At 48.1% G+C, this 25,623-nt stretch overlaps 2 protein-coding genes across 6 annotated transcripts in view; one reads left to right on the plus strand and one right to left on the minus strand.

Annotated features, from left to right (window-relative positions):
- Window positions 1-2,008: 2,008 nt before the first annotated feature.
- IL9 (interleukin 9) lies at window positions 2,009-4,814 on the plus strand. Its single transcript, XM_032425072.1, has 5 exons — window positions 2,009-2,125; window positions 2,224-2,262; window positions 2,348-2,380; window positions 3,565-3,696; window positions 4,704-4,814. The coding sequence occupies exons 1-5, from the start codon at window positions 2,009-2,011 to the stop codon at window positions 4,812-4,814; spliced, it is 432 nt and encodes a 143-aa protein (XP_032280963.1).
- A 9,342-nt stretch (window positions 4,815-14,156) lies between these two features.
- SLC25A48 (solute carrier family 25 member 48) overlaps window positions 14,157-25,623 on the minus strand; it is a 40,819-nt gene continuing 29,352 nt past the window's right edge. For all 5 annotated transcript variants that reach the window (XM_032425243.1, XM_032425241.1, XM_032425239.1 and 2 more), the window contains 3 exons: window positions 25,228-25,361; window positions 18,052-18,181; window positions 14,157-17,112 (listed from right to left, as the gene is read on the minus strand). In XM_032425243.1, coding sequence (XP_032281134.1) covers window positions 18,059-18,181; window positions 25,228-25,361 — 257 coding nt within the window. In that variant the 3' untranslated portion in view covers window positions 14,157-17,112; window positions 18,052-18,058. The remainder of the gene's footprint in view (window positions 17,113-18,051; window positions 18,182-25,227; window positions 25,362-25,623) is intronic.

Consider the following 25,623-nt stretch of genomic DNA (forward strand, 5'->3'; position numbering starts at 1 on the left):
ACGTCACCTGCCCCCCGCAGCACCGCGGCAGAGACACTGAAAAAGTGGGTGTTCGGCTGGGTCCGTTGCCACCCCGAGCTAGTGAGGGTTCTATCAGCAAGAAAAGGGCATCGCTACCAGACTCTGTAATAAAAGTGTTTGCCATAGGCTGGCGGGCCTCTGTAACTTCTCTTTACTGCCTGCAGGGGACAGGCATGGAGCTGCAGGAGGGTTTGGGGAAGTTAGCAAAAAGCCAATTTCCCTTGTTTGCTACCAAGAGACCTCCCTTGCCCATCGTCCGTCACCCCTCCTAAGGAATGGCATGAACGGGAACAGCAGTAATACCACACACTCTGACAGCGCTGGTCAGAAAATCGTACAAGTTTGTCCCACTCGCTAGTATGGCTCAAAGGGCTAAGCCAAAGGGTCCCCACTTTTTCAGTCTCCAGTGTGTGGAAGATACATTTTCTTAAGCCCACACACCTCCAAATACATGCCCCAGAAACTAGATGGGAAACCTTATAAAATCATAGCTTTTGTGTACCTTTCTTACTATTTCAAAAACTGCTTTTCACATTAATGTTTTGATTCAACAAGCATTTAGTGATAGCCCACTGTTCCTCAGGGGCCTGCTCAGAGGCTGAGGATATAAGGGTGAACCGGACACATAGGGGGCATATATCCCGGTGGGAGAGAAAGATAAAAAACACACAGAGAAGCAGGAGAGCAGGATTATGAGCTGAACCTGGGAGCCAGACTTCTGGGCTTCAGTATGAAATTTGTTGCTACCTGGCTGTGTGGCTTTGGGAAAACTACTTGCGTCTCTGTGCCTCAGCTTCCCCATCTATAAAATAATGGGGGCAATCATAGTATTTATCTCATAGGGCGACAGTGAGACAACTTTCTGGCTCAAAGTGATAAAAACAGCCACATCAAAGGGCCAGGAAGCTAAGATACAATGTTTTAAAAGATAGAAAATGGGCTCAGGTCATGATCTCGAGGTAGTGAGATTGACCCCGTGTCAGGCCCTGCACTCAGCAGGGAGTTTACTGGAGATTCTCTCTCCCTCTGTGCCTCCCCTAACTCTCTCTCTCTCAAATAAATAAATAAATCTTAAAAAAAATAAAAGATAAAAAATGGGGATGACAAATTAGTATCTACCTCATTTGGTGGCTTCATGTAGTACATGGCTTAATTCCCATCAAGTGCTTAAAATGGTGCTTAGTAGGTAGTAAGTGCTCAATAAATGTTAGCTGTTATCCTATTTCAAGCACCTAGTGTTGACTGGATGCTGTGCAGTCCTACATAATTTCCCGAAAGACACTAAGGAATCCTCGAGGCCAATTCTAATAGCCACTGTTGCTACATTCTTGCTGGTACAGTTGAAGAGTTCCTCTTTCAGACACCCGTTTAAAGGAATACTCGCACAAAGATGCATTTGTATGAGGTGGAGGATCTGGCCCCAGATATGAAGAACACTGTTAAGATTTGAGAATAAAGTATAGTAAGATTAAGGTTGCAATGACTTCACCAGCATGACCTTGCAAAACCCTGACAGAGCAGCTCACAGGCATGATTTCTCATTCTCCCACCCCCTCCTGGCCCTTCAATAGAATACCCATGACTGGCTAGTATATCAGCATTTCCAATAAAGTAAAAAGGGGAAAATACAGACCTGGGCCGTCATGGAAAATATTCTAACTCTCACAACTAGAGTATCTGCCTTAAAAAAAAAAATTATGGTTTTAAGATCTTTAACTTTTCCTTCAGCATCTCTGTACCCAACTTTTTGAAAAGCATCTTTTCTGGGGAATGACATTTCCTAGCACAATGTCACATAGTCTTTGCCAAGTGACTCAGTTCGATGTATACATATTTTTTCTTTCAATGTCAAGTGACCCAATCTTACATAGAAAAGGTGGGCACCTGGTATCAGTTTGATGTCAGGGTTTTCCCAGGTTTGCAAGGGAGCTTTAAATACGACTCTATTTCAAGGCATCAGCAAGCCAACTTGCACCTCCGTGTCAAGATGCTCCTGCCCTCAGTGGTGCTTGCCTCTGCCCTGCTCCTCTGCCCCGTGATGAGCCAGAGGTATTTGACCCTTATGGGGATCAAGGATGTCACATACCTCATTGACAAACTGCAGGTAAGCTGCAGAGGGGGGTGCCAGTAGGGAAGGTGACATAACGTAAGAATGAAAAACTCACCACCCATTATGGGTTCTTGCTTTTCTACTTACTTTAGGAACATCCAGCTTCAAAATGCACCTGCAGCAGCGCCAGTGTGAGTCAATGCTCTTTTAAGACCTTTCCAAACTTATTTCCACGTTTGCATCCGGCATCTTCACTCTGGAATTTTTCTTTTGCAGGTGACCAATTGTTTGTGTCTGCCCATCCCTTCTGTAAGTATAGTGAAACAGTATAATCTTGACGTTGTGTTCTTTAAAAGTTTTCAAGTAAAAATGAATTGCTCTATTTGATACTTTAAGTAAGAAAATGTTACTCGATTGTAATTGTTACTGCTCAGTGTTTCCTTTTAAAAGCAGGCTCCTGAAATTCTATACCATATACATCACTTTGTATTTAGTCAGCTTTATGCCCTCTCAGAGGTTTGAACACTATTCAATACTTTCAAACGAATCTTGTATGTCTTTTTAGATTAGTGGCCAGGTGCACAATTAAATCACGCCGGAGCTGAGAATATCAGAATATAGCTTATATCATATTGCTTACTGATTTATTTCCTAAAACTCTAGGGTTGCAAAACAAGTAAGTAAAAGTAACTCTTTTTCTTTCCTCTTGCATAAACTCTCCAGGTGCTATACCTTCTCTCTCCTTCCCTCCCTTCCTATCTGTCTTTTTGGCTGATTTAGGTTGTACAGTTTGAATGGGGGGATTTTAGGATGTCTAAGGCAGAGGGAAAGTGGAAAGGGCTTCCAGAGGGTCATTCATTCCCCACATAGGCAAAGAGGAAGTGTGGCAGGAACTTTCTGGTTTAGGTGAGGAGGGAGGTGCCTCCTGCATTATTCTCCCCCCAAGCAAAGCCTGGGAGAATCTGAACTGCTCACCCTAGCTGGGGTCAGATATCACATCCCATCAGGGTACATCCCTTAGATGAGACGAGTGTGGGGTGCCTTCTGAGGACAAACCATGCATCTAAAGCCCAGGCCAGCCCCTCAGTTTACATTCCATGATTTTAGCTACTGCTGAAACACCAGCTCTATTCAATTGACACATCCCATCAGACTGGTGTGATCTCTCTACTTTGGAACTTACTGTCACAAGACATAGAACGGAGGAACATCAGGTGCAAAGGAGACTAGAACTAGTTGTTTTCCACCATCCATAGGCTTTGTGTCCTTGGATGGAGCATCTGGAAATCTCCAAGGAGTGTCACTGAGGAAAAATGGTCTTGCCTTGAAATGCTAAAGATCATCTCCTAGACTGGGAAGGGACCTGTCTAAATATAATACCAGTTTAGGTTACATTGGTTAAATTAAAATAGTGTCTGAAAGCATTCTCTTTGCGATTCTTCTCAAAGTGGTCCTCAGAAGGTTTCTTTTAATAAATTCTTTTTATTTACCAGGACAACTGTACCACAGCATGCTTCCAGGAAGGTCTGTCCCAGATGACCAACTCCATAGTGGAAACAAGATACCCCGTGATTTTCAATCGAGTAAAAAAAACAGTCCAAGTCCTAAAGAACAACAAGGGCCAGGTGAATTTGTTTTTATCTGTGATACACTCTACTTAGTTATTTTCATGTGACAATTCTATCGAAATGAAAAAGGATGGTAAAGTTGGAACTGGTAGTTCAAGGTCAATAAGAGACCTCTAAGAAATTTATTCAGAATGACAAAATTAAAGTGAGATCTGCCCCGGATAGCTCATTATTCCCTCCAGTTTTAAAAAATACTCACACCCATGTTGCCATTTTCTTCTTTCCACCCTATTGAATAAGGAAAGCAGCTGTCCTGATTGTAAAAAGAAGCTGAAATCTAGAGGATCAGAGCTGTGCCTCAAATGATGCTAAATTATACGAGGGCACCTTCTCTTCTTCAGCATATGCCCTGGTCCCTGGAGGGAAAGGAGGGCGTGAACCCTTTGGGAATTAGCATCCCCCCAGGTGTCCCCAGAAGGCTGAGAGCCCTTCCCTCAGCTACTTAACTGAGCTACTTACAGTCAACAGCGTGTAGTTCTAAATGCTTAATATTTATTGCTTCATTACAATAACAACTGTTTCAGTGATCATTTATCACCCTCACTTTATGGAAGGAGGGAACATGCTCAGTGAGGTTCACCAAACTCCCTAAGTGGCAGAATTGAGATTGGAAGTCTGGTCTATCTGACCCCAAAGTCCCACTCTTAGCCATATTCAAAGACCTCAAAAGGATAATGAAATGTTAGGACTCGAAGAATCCCAAGAAAAGTTTTCCTCTAATGAGGAGAATTAGGACCACTTGATAGGTGTCCGTGTGTGTGTGTGTGTGTGTGTGTCCGTGTGTGTGTCTGTGTGTCGTACCCCTGAAATGGCAATACAAAGCCGCTTACGCTGTCTACACAACATGCTAGCCCTGGACCTTCCTGTGCATTCGCTGTTTCAAGCCCCTGCTGCCTGCACACCCCGCCCCACCGCACCCCTACCCCACCTAGGGCCGCAAGCAGGGTGGTTCCTGGTTCACACTGTTTTCGTCACTCTGTCTTTGCTAACTTTTCTCCCCACAGTTTTTTTCCTGTGAACAGCCATGTGACCAAACTACAAAAGGCAACACGCTGACGTTTCTGAAGAGTCTCCAGGAAACTTTCCAGAAACAAGGGGTGATGGGCAAAGTATGAAGATGAAATATTATTTATGCTATTTATTGAATGAGAAAGCCTCCTGTTTAAGTTGGGGCCATTAAAAAATCAAGTAGAGCCATGCTAAATCAAAATCAGTTATAATTACCTTGTTTAAAATTGTATGTCTTTATTTTGGAATAAATATATATGAAGGAAAAGAATACAATCTGGTCTCTGGGTGCTTATTCGCTCCTTGCTGCTCAGAAAAAAGAAAGCTACAAACACTGTTAAGGGACTGAATAGATCACGGACTCCTGTAATAACAAGATTCCTGATCCTGAACAGACTGGGAGTCCCACTGGCTGTGCCTGGGGACACAGAGGGCACAGTTAGGAAGGGTGTGTGGGGACAGTCTGAGGGCTGCTCTTAAGGAGGCTCAGGGCACCCTACTTGTGGGTGCTGGGGGAGGGATACTCAGGGCACCATCAAGGAGTGCAGGGAACTGAGAAACCACGTATGCACCTGAAACGGGAGAAGGCAGTGTGGTAAGCCCAGGAGGTGGGAGCCTCCCCAGGAATGTGGGCACCTACACACAGAAGACAGCAAAGTACTTGAAGTTAAGCCGGGGGAAGACCCACAGGGGGGACCCTCTGAGTTAGAGCCACCTTGGGATCAATAGTCACCTATTCACCCGCAAAGACCTTCCGCTAGTACCTACCCCATGTCAGGCAGAGTGCCCGGCTGGGGCGCAGAGCCTAGTGGGGACTCTCCCGCAGGGATCCTTGGACTAGGTTGTTGGCCTGGCATACTGTGGCTGTCTCTGATGGCACATTTTATATTCAGCTTGACCAGGCCACAGGGGGCCCAGATATTTAACTAAACATTGCTTCTGGGTGTGTCTGTGAGGGTGTTTCTGGACGAATTAGCATCTGAATGGGTAGACTGCGAAGCTCTGCCCAGTGTGTGTGGGCCTCCTGCAAATCCACTGAGGGCCCGAAAAGGCAAAGGAAGAATTGGCTCTCTGACAGCGTGAGCTGGGACATTCTTCTACACTTGGACTGGGACTTACACCATCAGCTCCCTGGCTCTCTGGACTCGTATTATTACCACACCAGCTGCTTTCCTGGGCCTGGAGCTTGCAGACAGCAGAGCATGGGACTTCTCAGCCTCCTTAATCGCCTGAGCCAATTCCTTATTATCTGTGTATCTATCGCTCCAGCCCATGGGTTCGATTTCTCTGGAGAACCCGAAGTAATAAACTATCCATCTGACTTTAATACTCAACCTGCCACTTCCCCCAGGACCCCAGATCCTGTCTTCTGTTCCACAGTACTTACTACCTTCTAAGATGCTCTGGCATTTCTGACTTTACCACGTCTATTGCTTACTACTGTCTTTCTCTCCCTGCCCAGATGCCAGCCTGCTGAGGGCAGAGAACTTCCTTAGCTCACCGGTGTAGCCCAGATGCCCGTCCTGAGTCTGTACCCCTCCTGTACCGGAGCAGAAACTCCATAAATACGACGACGGAATGAAAGACCCTCGAGAGGCAGAAGCAGAGTATGAAGCTCAGGAATGTGCTCACCTGGAGAAGAGAGGGCAACACCTACAGGCGCTCAGAGAGGCGAGGGCCCTTCACAGAGCTCCAGGCTGGCCCCAGGCGGGGGTTCAAACGGCCTGGCCGCGTGGGAGGGGGCCGCCCGCCAGCAACTTCCTGCCGGGCCCGTCTGGCTCTGTGGGATTGGCAGGGTGGAGGCAGGGTCAAGGCGAGGGTCTTGGGGTTGGGCTGGTCTGACAATCATAATCACCCTCCCCCACGACCTAAAGGCTTAGAGGCTTGGGAAGAGCTTACAGGAATCTACTGTGGGGAGCATTTTTCCAGGTGCCATCAAAATTAGGATTGCTTCCCCTCCCTACTGAGCTGGACCAGCCTTGGGTACTTTTGATCATAATAATAAAGTTCAGAGCATCAAGAATTCCTCAAGGAGCTTTGCTCAGCTTTTCTTTTTATCAGTTATGATGTCAAGCAGTATCAGAACTGACCTGAACTTTATTTCATTTTTTTGAAAAAGATTTATTTATTTATTTTAGAGAGAGAGAGTGGGGGCGGGGGGGGGGAACGGTGAGGGGTAAGGACAGAGGGAAAAGGAGAGAGACTCTCAAGCAGACTCTTAAGGACCAAGAGTCAGATGCTTAACCACCTGCACCACGCAGGTGCCCCAGAAGTGACCTGTCCTTTAAACAGCTCTTGGCCAAAAGTAAGATTCTCTGATAGTCTAAGTAGCCCTGATCCCCGGAGTTGTGCAGACCCTTTAGGGATGGGGTGAGCACAAGCTCGGTGCTGCACGGCAGCCAAGCCCCTCCTGCCTGGCGGAGATGGAGAAGGAGTTTTAGCGAGGAGTGCCTCGGCCAGGGGAGCCCGGGTTAACTTCTGGGGTGCAGAAATTGTGGGTCCATGGGGGACATCCGATCATAATTGTTTTAATCTTAGTTTTCACAGAAAGAAACAAGTTTCTCAGTGATTTATTTACAGTGATGCAAATATGAAAGGGCAAAGTCAGATTTTCTCAGTCAAGAGGCTTTCAGAAGGGGACCCATGGTTTAGCCTCTGTCCTCTCTCAGTGCCAAAGGCTGTAAGCATTTTGTAGTGGACGCAGACCTTAAGACAAATAGATAGTCGTCACAGCCTGTTGACCCACCTGCTTCCCAGGAGAAGCGAGAAGCATCATGTGGCAGTGGTGGGTGGGCAGGCCGGGGGCATAAGTTCTGCCAAGGAGGATTTCTGAGCATCTCCCGTAAGAGTGGGTACCAGACTCCATGTTCCACTATTACTGTTTATAGTAGTATATCCCAGCATCTCCCACATGATTTATTCCCCGACACTGGAAGTTCTGAGCACTAAGTGTCCCCCGCGCCCTCCCTCTTTCTGCACAGGGCTCCCCAAGCTGGGTCTTGCTCCTGTGAGGCACCCTGAGCACAGAATCCAGGGGTGGCTGTCTTGCCTGGCTCCCTAGCTGGTCTGGGGGTCCCAGTGCACAGGGCACTGAGGAAAAAGGTCTATCTGGCTAATACATACATTATTATCTATTCATATTAACCATGTAATTACTAAGCACTTACTCTGTATGCCCTAAGCATGTATTATCTCATTTAATCCCCTAATAAGCACAGGAGGTAGGGATTATTATTTCCGTTTTATAAGTAAGGAAATCGAGGCTCTGAATGTTAAAGACCTTCCCAAGGCCCTATACCTAGTGAGACCTAGAGCACGACCCCTGCCCCAATGTCTCATCCCAGCCCTATTGCTCTCTCCACTCTGTTCTTATTTTGTATATTATCAGGTGTGTTTCCTCTGACTACAGTCTGAGGGTAAAACAGATTCGTAATAATATGGGTCCATACTCCCTGATTCCAAAACCCGAGGACCAGATAGTTTTCAGAATTGAAACTGGCCTTCTAGAAAGGGAACACATAGCTCAGATGCCTTAAGTTACGTAAACCCCAGAGCAGGGCCTGGGGCAGGATTCTGTAATGAAATACATTAATATTCTGCAAAAAAAAAAAAACCCACATGAGCAGTCACAAAAAGTAGTCAGGTTTTGCAGCCAAATGAGTCTCAAGAAATCTTGGGCTTTCAAGACTGTTTGGATTTCAGAATTGTGATAATTCCCTACTCCTGGCCCCACTGACAGAAGGTGGGGGGCACTCCCTCCCAAGGGCTTATCGGGGGCCGGGCTGGGCATCTCCAGAAGGGACAGAGGCTTCTGTAGCCCCCTGGATGGCCGCCACAGGGCCTCCAGGGTCTTGGCCACAGGGCCTTCTCTCGTCTCCTCCACTTGGGTTTTCTGAATGGCGCCCCCCACACACGTTTCCCAGTGCAGTTTACAGCCTGCAACAATGGGAGCTGCCACCTCAGCAGGACTCCCCCCGCGCGGGGATCAGAGCAAGGACAGATGCTGGTGGCTGGTGATGATTTCTGAACACAGCCTGGGGGTACAACCAGCTGCCCGAGAAGATGGGCTGGGAGATGAGCTGCAATCCACTGTCACAGATGAGTCACCGCTGTGGCCTGGTGGTTTCCCTCAGCTGTTCTGCAAAAGTCACACAACCCACAGGATACACCCCTGCAGGCCAGCTCAGCGTAGAGTTCTCAGGGTCTGTGATGAGGTGCGCAGTAATTACTCTCCTGCCTCGGTCAGGAGAGTTGAGATTTATCTAAAAAGCACCTCGGAGAAAGGAGAAGAAGGAACATGTATTGAGTGTTTACTGTGTACCAAGCACTCTACTAAGCATGTTTTATAGAATATCTAGTTGGATCTTTACAAGAACCTCATGAGGTAGAAATATAATTCTTGTATATAATTATTCCTGGTGCGCAGATGGGGAAACTGAGGCCCAGAGGGGTTAGTATAACTTGGCCAGGGCACACGACTCACAGGAAGTGAAGCCAAGGTTCGGACTCAGGTAATTGGCTCTAGAGCCACATCTTACATCTAACCAACAGGGGGGTGGAAGCTCTCAACACAGCCATCTGCCTTGTCCAGGTTACCCAGCCCCAGTCCAGGGTACACTGATGCTGACCAAAGCCAAGCCCACAGGTTAGTGGCTGTGACCAGTCCCCATCTGTCTGTCTGTCTGTCTATTTGCCCATCCATCCAATTTGAAGCAGGAAGATATGGTGAAGGCTCAAGCCTACCATTCCTTTCCGAGCCTGCTCCCCTCACCTAGTGTAGACCAAGACCTCTCTTCTGCTGCAAAGGGAGCCCTCAGAAGAAATGTAAAGACCACCCACCCACTTCAAGTGTACAGTTCAGTGGTTTTTAGTGTCATTATAGGGCTGTGTGACCATCACTGTGGTCTAAATTCCAGAACACTTTCTTCACCCCCAAAAGAAACCCTGTACTCATGAGCGGTCATTCCCTATTCTCACTTCCCCCAGGCTTATCAACCAATAATCTACTTTCTTCTCTATAAATTTGCCTCTTCTGGATTTTTCCTATAAATGGAATCATACATTATGTCTTTTTCTGTAACTGGCTTCTTTTACTTAGTATGATGCTTTCATTCATGTTGTAGCATGTATCAACACCTCATTCCTTTATTGCTAAATAATATTCTGTTGTGTGGATATACTGCTTTTTATTTATCCACCTATCAGTTGATAGACATTTGGGTTGATTCTACTTTTTGGCCATTATGAATAATGCTGCCATGAACATTCACGTACAGGGTTTTATGAGAACATATATTTTCATTTCTCTTGGGTATACACCTAGGAGTAGAATTGCTGGGTCATATGGTAATTTTTGTTGTTGTTAGAGAGGAAGAGAGAGAGGGAGGGGAGTGGAGAGGGGCAGAGGGAGAGAGAGGATCTTAAGCAGGCTCCATGTCCAGTGCAGAGCCCAATGTGGGGCTCGATCTCAAGACCCTGAGGTCATGCCCTAAGCTGAAATCAAGAGATGCTTAACTGACTGAGCCACCCAGGTGCCGCTAGGTCATATGCTAACTCTTTTTAACTTTTTGAGGAACTGCCAAACTGTTTTCCAAAGTGGCTGCACCATTTTACATTTCCGCCAGCAGTGTATGACGGTTCCAATTTCTCCACATTCTTGTCAGTAATTGATATTTTCTGTCTTTTCAATTATAGCCATCCTAGCGGTTATGTGGTGGTATCTCATTGTAGCTTTAATTTGTATTTCCCTAATAACTAGTGATGCATCTTTTCTTGTGCTCATTGGCCATTTGTATATCTTCTTTGGAGAAATGTCTATTCAAATACTTTGCCTATTTTTTTATTGGGTCACTTATCTTTTTATTGTTAAACTGTAAGAGTCCTTTATATATCCTGGATAGAAGTCCCTTATCTGAGGGCGCCTGGGTGGCTCAGTTGGTTAAGCAACTGCCTTCGGCTCAGGTCATGATCCTGGAGTCCCTGGATCGAGTCCCGCATCAGGCTCCCTGCTCGGCGGGGAGTCTGCTTCTCCCTCTGACCCTCCCCCTCTCATGTGCTCTCTCTCATTCTCTCTCTCTCAAATAAATAAATAAAATCTTTAAAAAAAAAAAAAAAGTCCCTTATCTGATTTACGATCTGCAAATATTTTCTCCCATTTTGTGGGTTTTCATTTTATTTTATCGATGGGATCATTTGCAGCACAAAAGTTTTTAACTGTGGTCCAAATGGTCTATATTTCATTTTGTCTCTTGCGCTTTTTTTTTGTCACTTGCGCTATTGGTATTCTAAGAAACCTCTGCCAAATGCCAGTTCATAAAGATTTATTCCTATATTTCCTTCTGTGAGTTTTATAGCTTTACCTCTTACCTCTAGGTCTATGACCCATCTTGAGTTAATTTTCATATATCGTGTGCAGTAAGGTCCCAACTTCATTCTTTCGGTATTATTTCTGGACTCTCACTTATATCCCATTGATCTACGTATCTCTCCTAATGCCAGAACTACATTGTCTTGATTACTGTAGCCCTGTAGTAGGGAAGTGTGGGTCTTCCAATTTTATTTTTCTTTATCAAGATTTCAGCTATTCCGGATCCTTTGCATTTCCATATGAATTTTAGGATTAGCTTGTCAATTTCTGCACCCCTCTCCCCAAAGAAAAAGCCAACTGGGATTTTGAGAGGGGTTGGATTAAATCTATAGATCAATTTGGAGAGTCTTGCCACCTTAACAATATTTAGTCTTCTGACCCATGACATAGAATACTTTTCCATCTATTTAGATCTTTAAAAGTTTCTCTCAACGAGGCTTTGTAGTTTTCAGTGTACAAGTCTTGTACTTCTTCTGTTAAAATATGCCTAGATATTTCATTTTTCAAATGGTATTGTAAATGGAATTGTTTTCTTAATTTCATTTTTGGAATGTTCATTGCTAGGGTATAGAAATATAATTGATTTCTGTTGTTGATCTTGTATCCTGAAATCTTGCTGAATGTGTTTATCGGTTCTAATATTTTTTCAATGGGGTCCTTAGGATTTTCTATGGACAAGATCATACCATCTGCACATGAGGTGGTTTAGTTCTTCTTTCCAACCTGGATGTCTTTTATTTCATTTTATTGCCTAGTGGCCCTGGCTAGAACCTCCATGCGATGTGGAATGGAAGTGAGAGCAGCCTTCCTTGTCTTGTTCACGATCTTCGTGGGAAAGTATCTAGCCTTTCACCCCTGAGTGTGATGGTGGCTGTGGACTTTTCATAGATGCCCTGTATCAGGTTGAGAAAATTCCCTTCTCTTCTGTTTGTTGAATGCTTTTATCACCCACGAGTATCAGACGGACGTCGGAGAGGAGAGGATGACAGCAGACACTGGTGAGGACTCTGCCCGTAGGGGAGCCGTGGGACGGTCCTGGCAGGACTCCGGGCAGGGGTGAGGACCTGAGAATGGAGGGCTTCTGGATTGCTTGTCCTGGGAGACAGCAGTCTGACACGATAACACCTCCTGCCATTAGCACATGGTGTGGCATAGGGAGTCCCAAAGATGCGCTTGATGGAGGCCCCTGAGTAGTTCTGATGGAGAAGCCAAGGCTTTCCCAGAGGACAGAGCGGGGCCCGGGGCTGGGCAGATATGGCTGTGCATGGACCGCGTGGCCACGACCAGACAGGAATAAAGATGCTTCCACAGGAGTCCCCACGGAGGGAAGGCTGTGCCCCAGGACGAGACGGGAAGGATGCCAGCATAGGATGGAGCACCTCCCAAGAGCCAGGAGCCTCTCCCTGTACCCCAAGCCCCCCAAAGTCATCCCCAGGAGAGGGAGGAGAAGGAGAAAATCCTGAACTGCCTGACTTGAAGTTTCTGGAGTTTTACCACGAAGCGGCAAAATTACTTTTTACTGCCATCAGACGGAATGGAGGCCTGAAAAAAACTAAACTTAAAGAAAAAATTTAAAAGGCTTTATTTCTTTGTTGTACCCCTGAGGGTGTGGTGGACTCATTCAGCAGACACCAGTGAAGCATGTGGTGATGCCAGGTGCTGGGCTCAACACACAGGTAGGATGCAGGGGTGTGTCCAGGATGTATGGGTGTGGACCCACAGGCCTAGCTGGTCCGTGCTGCTGGGACGCAGGGGGCACAGGAACTGGGGATGGGTCCTACGCCCGGCAGGGGTGACTGGTCTCAGAGCATGCTGGCCCCTCCCCACTCTTAGCCATGGGAGAGAAGCAGCGATTCTCTGGATGGTTCTTCTAGCTCCCAGGTACTCATGGGCTGGACTTCTCTGCTGGATCAAATGTTTACTGGAAAGCCTTTCTTTGATGTCAGCCTGGCAGCAAGGGGCACTGGAAGTCAGCATCCTGAAGGGCTTGCATCCGTGATTCATCAGACATCCCAGGCATCAGAAGAACCACATCAGTATCCGTATCCACCCTACCCCGAGCGTGTTCACTGCATGTCCATTTGGAGGTCCACAGGCCTAGGGCCCAGGCACCTGTAGTTCTTGGGGTTTCACCTGTAAAGACAAGGTCCAAGGAACACCACAGCAGCCACCCTGTGTTGCAAACAACCCAGACTCACAGAGAGGAAAGGAGGTCAAAACAAGAAACCAGAAAAATCACATAAGTGATCCCCTCCCCTGCCTTCTCAAACTCCTGCTTTTTTACTTTATAGTTTACAAAACCATGTTTGCATTTGATTCTTACTAAAGCCCTAATAGGTAAATAATGGAGACCCATTGTTAAATACCCCATTTTACAGATGAGAAAACTGAGGCCCAGAGTGGGCCAAAGTTTGCCAAGCTCACGAAGGTAGCTGAGGATAGCCTGGACTGGAACGCAAGGCGGAATTCTCTCTCGTCTGAGGTTCGTTCCACCACAGAGAAGTATAAGGACAACAATAAGGTAGATGGTGAGATCCTGAAAACAGGAAGAGAAGTGTCATGGGGCTCAGATACTCTCACCACGGAGGACCCTGGTCACGAGCTACCAGCTCACATCTCTGGATGGTTCCGTTGACCTCTGCTGCCACCAAGTGGTGATTCTGCAGTTCATGAGCTGAGGGAGGCCTCTAGTGACTGATTTTTTTTTTTTTTTTTTTGTACTGCAGCAGGAGGGAACAGAGAAATCAAGGAAAACAGTCTCAAAGGGGAAAGGAAAAGAATCTAAGGATATTTTCCCCACTGGGATTTAAGCTAAGAATGGCAATTAATCTATGCCAGTTCTGCTGGCTGCTGGTGGCTGCCCAGGGCCCTCCGCTGGGGATTCTCAAGTGGCATTCAGCGCGTCAGGAAAAGGCTCTATGACTGATTAGGGACGCCTGTCGTTGGCACAGAAGGGAGAGTGGCATCATGGACACATGCCACAGCACAGCCAAAGAGCAGTGGCCTTCCCATGTGGTTCTAGTGAGAGAGAAAATTCAGAATAATGAAACCATTCTGGAAACCAGACTGTCGACAAAATATTTTATTGGGTTTTGTTCTCCATGTGACCACAAGGCCCAGAGAAGGCCCATCCCAGCACACTCAGTGCCACCGCCTCCCAAGTGCCTCATCAGCCCTTGCCACTGCTCAGATGCGGAGGCCCTTACCAGGCTTCCTCTCCTTCCGCCGCGCCCGCTCTGCCCACCTGTCGCAGCTGGGCAAAGAGAAGCCTGACTGCCATCCTTGCTTTCCTCCTCACCTGCGGGGAGGGGTTCTGTGGGCCGGCGCCACCCACAGAGATCTAGACCGAGAGGAGGGTGCAGATCTCTGCAGAGATCGCTGTAGAGATCTAAAGAATGAGGGTGGTCAGTGTCCCCTGGAAGCCAGGCAGAAACATCTGATTCAGAAATGACCCAAAGAGGTTTTCAATGTTTTTATTTGGAAACATGGAGACAACGGCACTCCTCTACGAACTCCCAGCGAGCCCACAGCAGGCGTGGGGGGCAAGGTCGATGTTACCCAGCTTTGCACCAGGAGCCAGTACGGGTCAGAATTAGCTGGTGCCAGTCGGTGGTCCACCGCTCCCTCCGCAGGCAGCTGCTGAGTGGCCCCAGCCAGGAGGTAAGGAACAGAGTCCTCAGATCGGGGAAAGAAGGGATTCTGCGGTCAGCGCCGATGGCCGAGTGCCCACCCGGCCCAGAGCACGGGTGGAGGGGAGGCCCTCTTTCTCTTCCGTAAATCCACTCCCATGGCTTCTCTGGATGGCTGCCTTCTGCGGTAGCCAAATGAGGCTGTGGGCAGGCGACACCAGCTCTGGCCAGGTGACGCTGGCTCTGGGGGAAAAGGATGAAAAAAATAAGGCTTTCATCTAACCGGGGTTATCAGTCAGCAAGATCTAAGGGGCAAACAACCCATTGAGAAAATCGTTTCTGTGAAGCAACCGTTGACAGAGGATCACCAGGAGAACAGATGTGAAGCGCGAAGAGGTTGTCTGGGTTTATTCCTAAATGTTCAAAAAAAGGTATTCCAGGAAGAATGTATCTGCTTTCCTTGAAATTGGATTTCTCAGGAATTGAAAGTGGATCAGTGAGGTTTGGAGCAAGAAGGTCACAGCAGGAGGCAGGCCAGCATTACTCCGGGAAGCTTCTGGGACAGCGGATCCTGGTCCGTGGGTAGAGATGGCCCAGCTGGAATCAGGGGCTTCCAACAAGTCGAACAGCTGACACCTGACAAGGCCGGGACCCCAATTCTACCAACAAGGGTCATCTTTCTCATGCTGAGTCTGGTACCTCCCTGTGAACAGATAAAACTAACCACATCCCAAACTACCGCCTCATGTGGCATTCACTGGGTTTCACACAGCCCTTGGGTCACTCATATGTGTGATCCTGGGGGAGAAATAACTGAGAGGATGAATGAAAAGTCAGCGTTCTTCCTCCACGGAGCTGGTGGGGGTGAGGGAGGACTCTGCCCCTGCTTGCTGGAAGGAGGCTGGAGGAGCCGGGGGTTGGACTCTGCTCGCTGCAGACACCGGGAACAATCCCGTGCCTTCCCACCACCTACGCCCAGGGACGAGAGAGAGTCACCCTCCCACCCCCTCGCGGGGACCGCGGGGCTCTGTGGCTCTCTGACATACATCATGTCTCACCCCGCGCCCAGTCTGGACTCCCAAGGGAGGCACAGGTGTCCACGTCTTCAGAGACTGGGTGCTCCTGCTGCCTAGAGCATGACCTGCCCATGAACTCAGAGCTACTTGGTAAATCCAAATCCAGGACTTGATAAAGGGCCTCAGAAGTTGTAACTCCTTGCATGAGACTTGTGCAGGATGAGGCTCCAGAAAAGTCATCGGGGACCCTCCTCTTCCACCAGAGAGCCACAGCCTCCAGGCCCACGCCTGCAGAGCCAAGGCCAGCACCCATCTGTGCCTCATGGCCCGTGACAGGACTTTCAGAAAGAGGAGCTTCCGACTGGGGTGCTCACTGCTCTGAATGGCCCAATCCAGGACCATCAGAATTTGGCTTGCTAGAAACTTCTTCCTTCCTCCCGAAGTAGCCAATCAGCAGGCTGGTGACAAGTGCCTGGTGCGACATCTCAGGCAAGCATCCAGCCACTCCGGGTGCCGCCAGGTCTTGCTTGGCCCTCCAGCCACCTTGCTGCTGAGTATTTAATCACATAGACAGATGCTCCTGAACTCTTAAATGGGAAGAATGAGTAATAAGATACTGCATAAAACAGGTATTATATCCTGTTCTCTCTGTTTATGTTCGGTTTTTTTCCCCCACAGTAAAGAGGCACTGATTTTATTACAGGATTTTCTGGAAAGCCACTTTCATCTGGTCACAGGGGGGAGTGGTTGGTATCTGAGCACAGCTTTGAGAACCAGACCATTCCTCTGCCTTGCCCCGGACAAAACCCAAGGACAGTCGTGCTTCACTCAAGATGTTTAAGTATGCAAAATGTGTTACTCCTGTTTCCCTTTTGTAAGAGAGGGCCAAGAGCCAGGCGAGCCGTGAAGGTGGGTGCTTTAGTGAAGAGCTGCAGCATTTGACGTAAAAGCCAGCGTTCCAGGGCTTGCCCTGGGCTCAGTCTTGTCGGCCTGATCCATCACGCCCTTCCTGGGGTCTAGGGTCTGGCCCCATCCACACATGCCAGCAGGCCCCTGCTGCCCCAGGGGAGGCAGCAGGGTGGTTTGCTAGACCTTTCTGACGAAGACCATCCTTCTTGAGAGAATTTGAGGTCACCAAGACTGAAGCGAAATGGTTTCTTTTTACCTAGAAAATTCAGTGACTCATCCCCCTTGATCTTCTCAGCTCTGCAGGTTACCAGTGTGGAGCCAGAGAAGGAGAAACAGTGGGGGAAAGAAGAGAAGGAGCTGAGAGGATACTGGAAGTTGATCGTCCATCTTCTCAACAATGTTTCTGAGTGGCCATCTCCGTGTGAGGCACCAGTGATAAAGAAGTGAAGAAACAGTCGTAGCTCTCCCGGGACCTTCACGCCGGCTGGGGAGTGAGGAAAGTCACCAGGCAGTTATGACGCAAAGGGGATGTGGTAGGGGCTGAGCAGGGGCCGTGGGGGAGAGCCTCCAGCAGGCACAGCTCATCTTGGCTGAGGCAGAAGGGCAGGCTTCCTGGAGGAAGAGACTTCTAGACTAAAGCCTGGATGACAAAGAGGAGTTGGTGAAGCCAAGGACAAGCGGGGGGAGGAGGGGGGGCAGTTAAAAGATGGTGTCAGGCAGGGACAGCATGTGCGAAGATCCAGAGGCAAGAGCAAGAATGTTATTTTCAGGATGCTGGTGATGTTGGGGTTGATGACTAAAGCTTTACCTAAAGGGCAATGGGGAATCACTGAGGGCATTTAACTAAGGGAGTCACTTGCTCAGATTGCTTTTCTTAGAACGCTGGGGCCGCAGTGATCTTTTGCAATGAGAGAGGGAGAGAGAAAGGGTATGGGAGGCAGGGAACGAGGGCAAAGGCTGTCCCTTCAGGGCTTTGAGAGCCCATTGATGGCCCTAAGACTCATGCTCTGAGTCCACTAGGGAGGTGGGGAGATGGTGCCCTGTAACAGAGGGTGGGCAGTGTGCTTTAAGTCCTCATTTCTGGGCCTCAGCCACTGAATTTGTAGAGTAAAGTGAAATACACTTCTCTCCAAGGGCTGTTGAAGCTGCTGGATGGGAAAACAGATCGGTGAGCTCACTATCTACACGCATATTCTGTGCCGATCTCAGTTACTGAGTACCCGGCTCACCACCAGTCACAGGTGGGCATTTCAGAAGGGCCTTCTGATGACAAGAAGGGTGGCCGCTGTAGCCCCAGAAGTGACACAGATTAGATAGGAAATGAATGACAGGGACGTTTCAGAAAGTCACGACGTGTCCATGGCAAAGAAGAGGGTGTCAAGCCCCAGGGAGGTGCAGCGGGCTGGGAAGGAAGCACACTGACCTGACGCTCAGGGGCTGGTCACGGTGTGGTCCCTGCGGAGCGCCTGCAGCGAGAGCTCATACCCAAGGAACATGGCGGCGCTCATGGGGAAGCCGCGTACAGTGTTCACCATGATGCCTCTGAAAAACACCTGTGGCAGGAGGCAGCGTTATCAGAGGACTGACCCAGACCCTTTGCAGTGCCACCACTGAGGCGCAGAGGACGGACTGGGGATGTTGGCCACTTGTCCCAGGCTGGACTCTATAGAGCTCAAAGGACCCTTGCGAGCCTAAACCACCCCGATGGCCCAGTCATGCCCCTGCCTCGACCCACATCCCCTGGGACTGGGCTTTTCCTCCCAGGCCTGGTGCACATGCACTAAATACTGGGGGCAAACTGTTGACCATGAACACCCACATACACTTGCTTAATTGCTGCTCTTTCTCATGTACGTACCCACACGTACATGCACGCACATGCACACGCACGCACGCACAAGATTCTCTGGAACCTGGACATCCGAGCTCTCCACTGCACTCACTCTGCAATGGTGGACAGAGCAACCAGCTGCTTCATAGGATGTCCCCCAAGGGGCAGAGCGGGGAAGAACTCAGGCCATACTTTTAGGCATGAAGTGAAGACACAGCTTTGGCATTTGATAGCTGTGTTACTTGGGCAAGTGGCAAAGTCTCTGAAACTCAACTTCCCAACTGCAAAATGGGGTAACGATACTATTGAGCTGATATGACTGCTGAAGGAAACGAGATGATGCTTTCAAAGCTCTTACACCGGGCCTGCCATGCAGCCAGCGTTCATGAACTGCTGACGGTCCCATCACCCTCATTGTTAGCAGAAGCCATCCTTACGCCGAGTGACACTCAACCTTCGGTCATTAGTATGAGTGCCGAGGGGACTGGCCTATATCAATGAGCTGCTTAACTCAGCCATTCATACGAGAACCCTGTATTTGTCTTCCATCCCTCCCATCACTAGGGCATATGACAAGATGCTTCACTTCCTCTCTGAGTCGTCCTGCCTAGTGCTGGGTAGAAGCTGGTCAGTGTAATGTGGTTCCAGCCCTTGCCCAGTTTAAAACCTCCTTGGAGGAGATAAGCCCCATGTGGGAATAATTACAATACAATCTAGAATGTGATGAGAACAGATCAGGGCTTTGGGGGAGCGGGGACCTGTCCTTACATGTCTTCCCTGGGAAGAGACAACACATCTAAAGGAAACCCTACCCAAGCATAAACGACCCAACAACTGCCAGGAATTCGACGTACACCTGTTAGCTGACTCCTGTAGGTTTACTAAGTGTAATAAATAGAACTGGTAGTGTAATTTTGAGGAAGTAGAAATCCAGCCCTTTTACATTTCCCCAGTTTCCTTGTTTGTGAGGCACTGTGGTGTCAGGGCAGGAAGAGGCCACTGTCGTCGGCCAGGATGTCACGGGGTCTTCAGGAGGGGCACCTGCACCTTAGCACTCCATGGCAGCCTGCAAGACACAGCCTGGTTGTGGTGGGGGGAGAATGGCCTCTGTGGGTTTGGGGGAAGCCCTACCCCTTACAGGGAAGGGAGCTGATGGACAAGGACCCCAGAGGGGAGCAAGAGGTTCAGCCAAACGCTGGAGTGACTCAGGCAAGGGGCAAGCAGGACATTTGTAACATCTAATGTCTAACCTTTCTGGAATTCCCCAGGCTCACCCAGAGTGACTGAATAACAGCAAGGAACTGGCCCAAGCTCCAAAAGGAAAATTCCACACTGGGTGCCCATAAACACTCCCCTGTGGGCCTGGGCTTGGCTCTGCTCTATGAGGTCACGCCAGGCAGGGCCCAGCTTGGAGTGTGGGCCGCCTCTCCCACAGTGCTGGGCCCTGCGGGAACCATGGAACACTCCAGACATACAGACATGACCTCCCTCCAGCAGCCCTGGCCTGATCTGCTGTGAGGTCCAAAGATGGCAAAGTGCAGACCTGCTGGCCCTTACCCTGAGCTTTTGGAACACAAAACCACCAGACCTAGTCTCTCCTCATGAAGCCTCGATGGCTCCCCACTGCCCAGGGAAGTCTACACCCTTCCCTGGCCTGCCAAGACACTTTTGCTCGGGCCCTGCACTTTCTCTGGGCAGCCTCTTACACCTGACATTCTGGGCATGTTAACAACCTGTCGTTCCTCCAGGGAGACAGCTCTCTTCCACCACTGGGTCTCTTCTATTCCATTGGCTGGAATGTTCCCCGGCCTGGCTGCACTCTCCAGCAGTCTTCCCAGGGCCACCCCAAGCTGGACTGTGACCCGCTGTCTTCTGTGCACTCAGGATCTCTGCCATCACAGCACTTCTCACACTGTCTCTACCCTCCCATCATTTGTCTGTACCCCCATTAATAATCTCAGGGCAGTGAGAGCAGGGCTGTGTGTGGTTTACCTTGGAACCCCCAGCATCTACACCTCTGAATCCCCAACATTTACACCTCAGAACCCCCAGCATCTAATGCTTTTCTTGGCCCAGGGGGCCCTTTGTAAGTCTTACTAAATGAATCAGTGGATGGATGAATGGATGGATGGAATGAACAAATTCCTTGTTGTGAAAAGGGAACAGTCTCTGAGCTGAAAGAGTCCTGCTGGTGTTAGTGGTAGTGGGGGATTCCGGGAGTGGAGGGATGGCTCCAGTCCCCAGATGGCAGAACCAAAGGGCAACCAACTCTGCTGCCTCTCCACCTCTCCTTACAGTCATTCAATCTCAAGCCACTGTCACAAACCCCCTCCCAACAGCCACCTCCATGCAGCTGAAGGATACCAAGTCCCTCCTCTGGCCTCCTCATCTCAGACAGTAACCCTCCCAGTGTGCGCAATCGCCCAAGTGGCCCATGACGAATGTCACAGCAGGCAGAGAACGGACTCACAGCAGGGAGAGAATGGACTTCTTTTTGGATTCGGGGATGCCCCCAAAGTCCTAGACTTCTAATTCCCTTTATCAAAAAGGCTGCTTTCCCAGTAATCATTAAGCGGGTTACAAGGAACTGCCAAACTTGGGTACCAGCACCATTATTCTACTCTTTCCCAAGTCTTCATTCCCACTGAGTTCTCCGTCCATAGTGCAGCGGGGACAGGTGGGCTTACCCTGCCTCAATGAGCCACAGTACAAACTGTTTGGGAATGATGCTCCACAGAGCCGGCCGCACAGTCAGCTGGGACGGGAGCCATCCACTGGGCCCCCGGAAAACCCATTCCTCCTGCCGCTGGGAAGGGCTGTGAGACAAGCCAGTTGTTCAGGGCTATGTGGGATGTTTTCTTCATGCTACCGTTTATGTTTACATGCAAACACATATACAAACATACAGCACAGTCCGTGAATATTTTTGGAATACGTTATAAGAAACTCATAACAGTGATTGCCTTTGAGAGAAGACTGAAGACCAAGGAGGGACAATTAGACAGTATATCCTCTTATATCTTTTGAAACTTCCTATGTTCATGTATTATCTATTTTTAAAACCAACTAATAAAAAAATTAAAAATGACTTTCAGTCAGTGAGTGGTTAATCCAAGCTGAATACTGCTGCCGCTATTTAAAACCTGTCTCTGAATATAAACTATGGACCAACGCTACTGAGATTAAAAAATCAATCCTCTGACCTCAGTTGCCTTACAGGACTTTGTTTTTAACAGAGCACAGTAATTTTTGGAGGAAATAATATCAGCAAAATATTTAGCCCCTATAGACTTTATAGAATTAGGACACATTAATATTTTGACATTAATTTGAATAACTTGACACATTAGTATTTTAATTAATAGTAGACAAGAATATCTCAAATAAAACAGCATCTTTTTTGAATCTTTCTTACGTGTCCCTCTGTGCTTGTTGGTTGAATCACAGTGCTTCTGCTAAAACAATAAAAAAGACAAGTGAGGTGAGGATTCTAGAAATGTGACAGAATGGGAAATGCCAGCAATCTGTTTCCTTACCTAGATAAAAACTGCGCTGACGGAATCTGTCTGATGTAACTATTTTGGAATTCTGGGGTTTATTGAATGCTTACAACTTCAAGGAGAAGGTTTGGACAGTAAATCTGGTTAATTTCAATCCATTTTAGCTCTTAGCAAGGTAGCAGCTACCCATCCTCCATCCCCAGACCTGTGGCAGGCAGGTAGGTGCAGAGACGCTCTGGGAGCAACCTGCACACACAGCTTGTGGAAGCCAGAGTTGGCAATGAGGACCCTGTCTTGCAAATATTGGAGATCTGTGTTTTGATCACTGATTGCTGTTTCTGATCACAGAGGTGCAAAGAGGAAGTTAGGCTCTGCTTCTTCCTCTACCCCACTGATGCAAGTCCCTCCTCTGGCCAATGCCCCTTTCCCCCTTCATTTTTCTCTTTTTCTCTTTTTCCCGTCTTGGGAGCTAGATGTTAAAGACTAGGACATTCAAAAGCAACTGCGTGTATGGGGAAAGTTGGAAAGTAACCGTGCATGCGCAGAGAAAGGCTCAGAAAAGACCTGAGAAGACCTTAAGTTTACACTTCAGGCTGATCTTTGGCATAGAGACAGCCTACAACAATCAAAAAAGTGAAGCAATAAACAGTAACAAAAGACACTAGACACTGGGGAAGGAGGGGAGAAATCTGATTTCCAGAGTTACCACATAATTCAATTTAAAAGTCTAATTTTCAATAAAAAATAACAAGGCATGAAAAGAAACAAGAAAGTATGGTCCATTCAAAGAAAAAATAAATCAAGAGAAACTATCCCTGAAAAAGACCTGATAGCAGATCTACCTAACAAAGACATTAGAACTGCCTTAAAGATGCTTGAAGAACTAAAGGAAGATATGGAGAAAGTCAAGAAAATGATACATGAACAAAATGAAAACATGAATATGAAATAGAAAATCCAAAAAGAAACCAAACAAAAATTCTGCCACTGAAAGGTACAATAACTCGAGTGAAATATTCACTACAAGAATTCAAAGGTATATTTGAACAGGCAGAAAGAAAAAAAAAAGAAGAGCAAACTTAAGAATAAGACAATGGAGGGCACCTGGGTGACTCAGTCGTTAAGCGTCTGCCTTCAGCTCAGGTCATGATCCCAGGGTCCTGGGATCGAGTCCCACATCGGGCTCCCTGCTCGGCAGGAAGCCTGCTTCTCCCTCTCCCACTCCCCCTGCTTGTGTTCCTGCTCTCGCTCTCTCTGTCAAATAAATAAATAAAATCTTAAAAAAAAAAAAAAGAATAAGACAATGGAAATTATTGCAGTTGAGAAAAAGAAACAAGCCTAAGGGATCTGTGGGAAACTATCAAGCAAATCAATATATGCATTGTGGGAGTCCCAAAGGAGAAGAGAGATGGGGCAGAGAATATTTGTAGTAATAATGGTCAAAAACTTCCTAAATTCGGTGAAAGACCTGACTATAAACATCAAAGAAGCTTAATGACTCTAAGTAAAATAAACTCAAAAAGACCCACACCAAGACACATTACAATCAAACTTTTGAAAGCAGCAAGATAGAAGGAACACATTACATACAAAGGATCCTCAGTAAGTCTAACAGCAAATTACTTATCAGACACTTTAGAGACCAGAAGTCAATAGGCCAACATATTCAAAGTGTTAAAGAAAAAATTGTCAGTCAAGAATCCCGTATCCAGGAAAACTATCCTTCAAGACTGAGGGAGGAATGAAGACATTCCCAGATAAACAAAAGCTGAGGGAGTTCACTGCCACTTGATCTACCCTGCAAGAAATGTTCAAAGGAGCTCTGGAGGGTGAAATGAAACAGCACTTGAATCTGTATGAAGAAATAAAAATCTCAATAAAGGTTAATACACGAAGAGAGTGACATCAGCATCGTGGAAGTACAAAATGTCCCTATCTTGTCCCCACCTCAACAACAAAAGTTGGGCATCCATCCACCCATACAGGTGCCTCTGTGGGAGTTGTGGGATCCAGCACCACATGCTAAGGGACCCAAAAGTCCTGCCCACCTGTGTATCAGGTACTAGGCAGAGAGCCTATGAACTGGCTCCAGCCCCTCTCAGCTGCAGTCTGGGAGCACTTGGAGAACAAGGACTTGGCCAGTATATACATATGTGTGTATGTGTGTGTGTGTGTGTGTGTGTGAGAGAGAGAGAGAGAGAGAGAGAGAGTTTGTGTGTGAGTTTGGATGCACTGGAGCAGGGAGAGCGGGGGATGAGGCAGCCATGTGAGGAAAGGTCCAGTGTTCAGTAATAAGATTAATACTAGTAAAACTACTAATACTAATACTAAAGCCAATGACAAGCAGCTCTTTGTAAATATACTGTGTGTTATGCATGAAGCTAAGCACTTTGTATATGCCTAATTTAATCCCACTAACAAATATCCCTGTTGTTCCTGGTGAGGATGATTATCCTTGGAGAAATTGAGGCCCAGAGGGGAAACAACTTGCCTGGATTTCCCCCACCCAGCTCATGAGTAGCCAGGCTGGCTTCAACTCAAGTCTGCTGACTTGAAGGGGCAAGCCACGAAAGCTGGGGGCCCACAGGAGGCAGAACATGCATGATGGTTTCTCTGAAGGGCACTAGAGGGTGTCACAGGAGGCAACCCAGACAGGGATGATTTTGTTTATAGCCTTGGATGCCAAACTTGGAATGCTGTTCGTCATCCTAGGACAGTTCAGAGACAGGAAGGGGCTTGGATTTAGATGAGCCCTTTGGGTGCAGGGAGGAGGAGAGAGAAGGTAGACAAGGCCAGGTTGCAGGCTGCCTCATAGCCAAAACCAGAGGTGACAGGGTGTGGACTCAAGTGGGGTGAGGGAACGGAAGACAGACCGGGGGACTGGATGTTGTGAGATGCGATGACTGACGTGGCTCTGGGACCCCCTACTTGGAGGAGGGCGAGGCACTGAGCAGTGAGTGAGGAAGCTGTGCCCCCAGCCTTTCCTGATGAGAAGGTAAGCTTTGGTGACACACAGATGCGGGCCCAGGTCCTAGCTCTGCCATGCACCAGCTGTGTGACCTCAGGTAGGTTACCAGTCCTCTCTGAGCCTGTCTCCTCCACCAGCCTGGGGCATGGACCAGACGAGACAAGGACCAAAGTAGGGCTTGATATGGTAACCTCCAGTACTTCGGTTTCCTGATTCCCCTCTGTAATCTCACATCCCCCAAATGTCTGGCCCACCTTCCAGGGACTGACACCGACCCCACATCACTGCTGTGGGGCTTACTTTAAGACCTTCCTTCTGGTAACTCTGGGAGATACAATCCAGGACGCCTTTGTATTTGTTTAAATAAACCCCGTCAGCTTGGAGTCGACTTTTCACGACATCCATAGGAGTCGCTGTCCCCCAAGAAATTGCTCCTGTAAAGAGAGAGACAAACAGGTGTCAGGGACTGGCTGGTTGGGGTCTGGAGGGGACGTGGCTCCCTGCCCCTCTCTACCACTGACAGGCTTAACAAGCTGCTGGGGGAAGCGGGCAGAGCTCAGGCAGGACCTGTGAAGGCCATCCCTGAACTTCCCTCACCACTCACTGTGGAACTTTGTAGAAGTCTCCTCCTCTAGGCCTTGGGTCTGCCATCTGTAAAATGGGGCAACAGTACCTACCTTCATGGGGTTCCTGTTA

Source organism: Phoca vitulina, unplaced genomic scaffold, assembly GCF_004348235.1.
Source record: "Phoca vitulina isolate PV1807 unplaced genomic scaffold, GSC_HSeal_1.0 scaffold32, whole genome shotgun sequence".
NCBI lineage: Eukaryota > Metazoa > Chordata > Mammalia > Carnivora > Phocidae > Phoca > Phoca vitulina.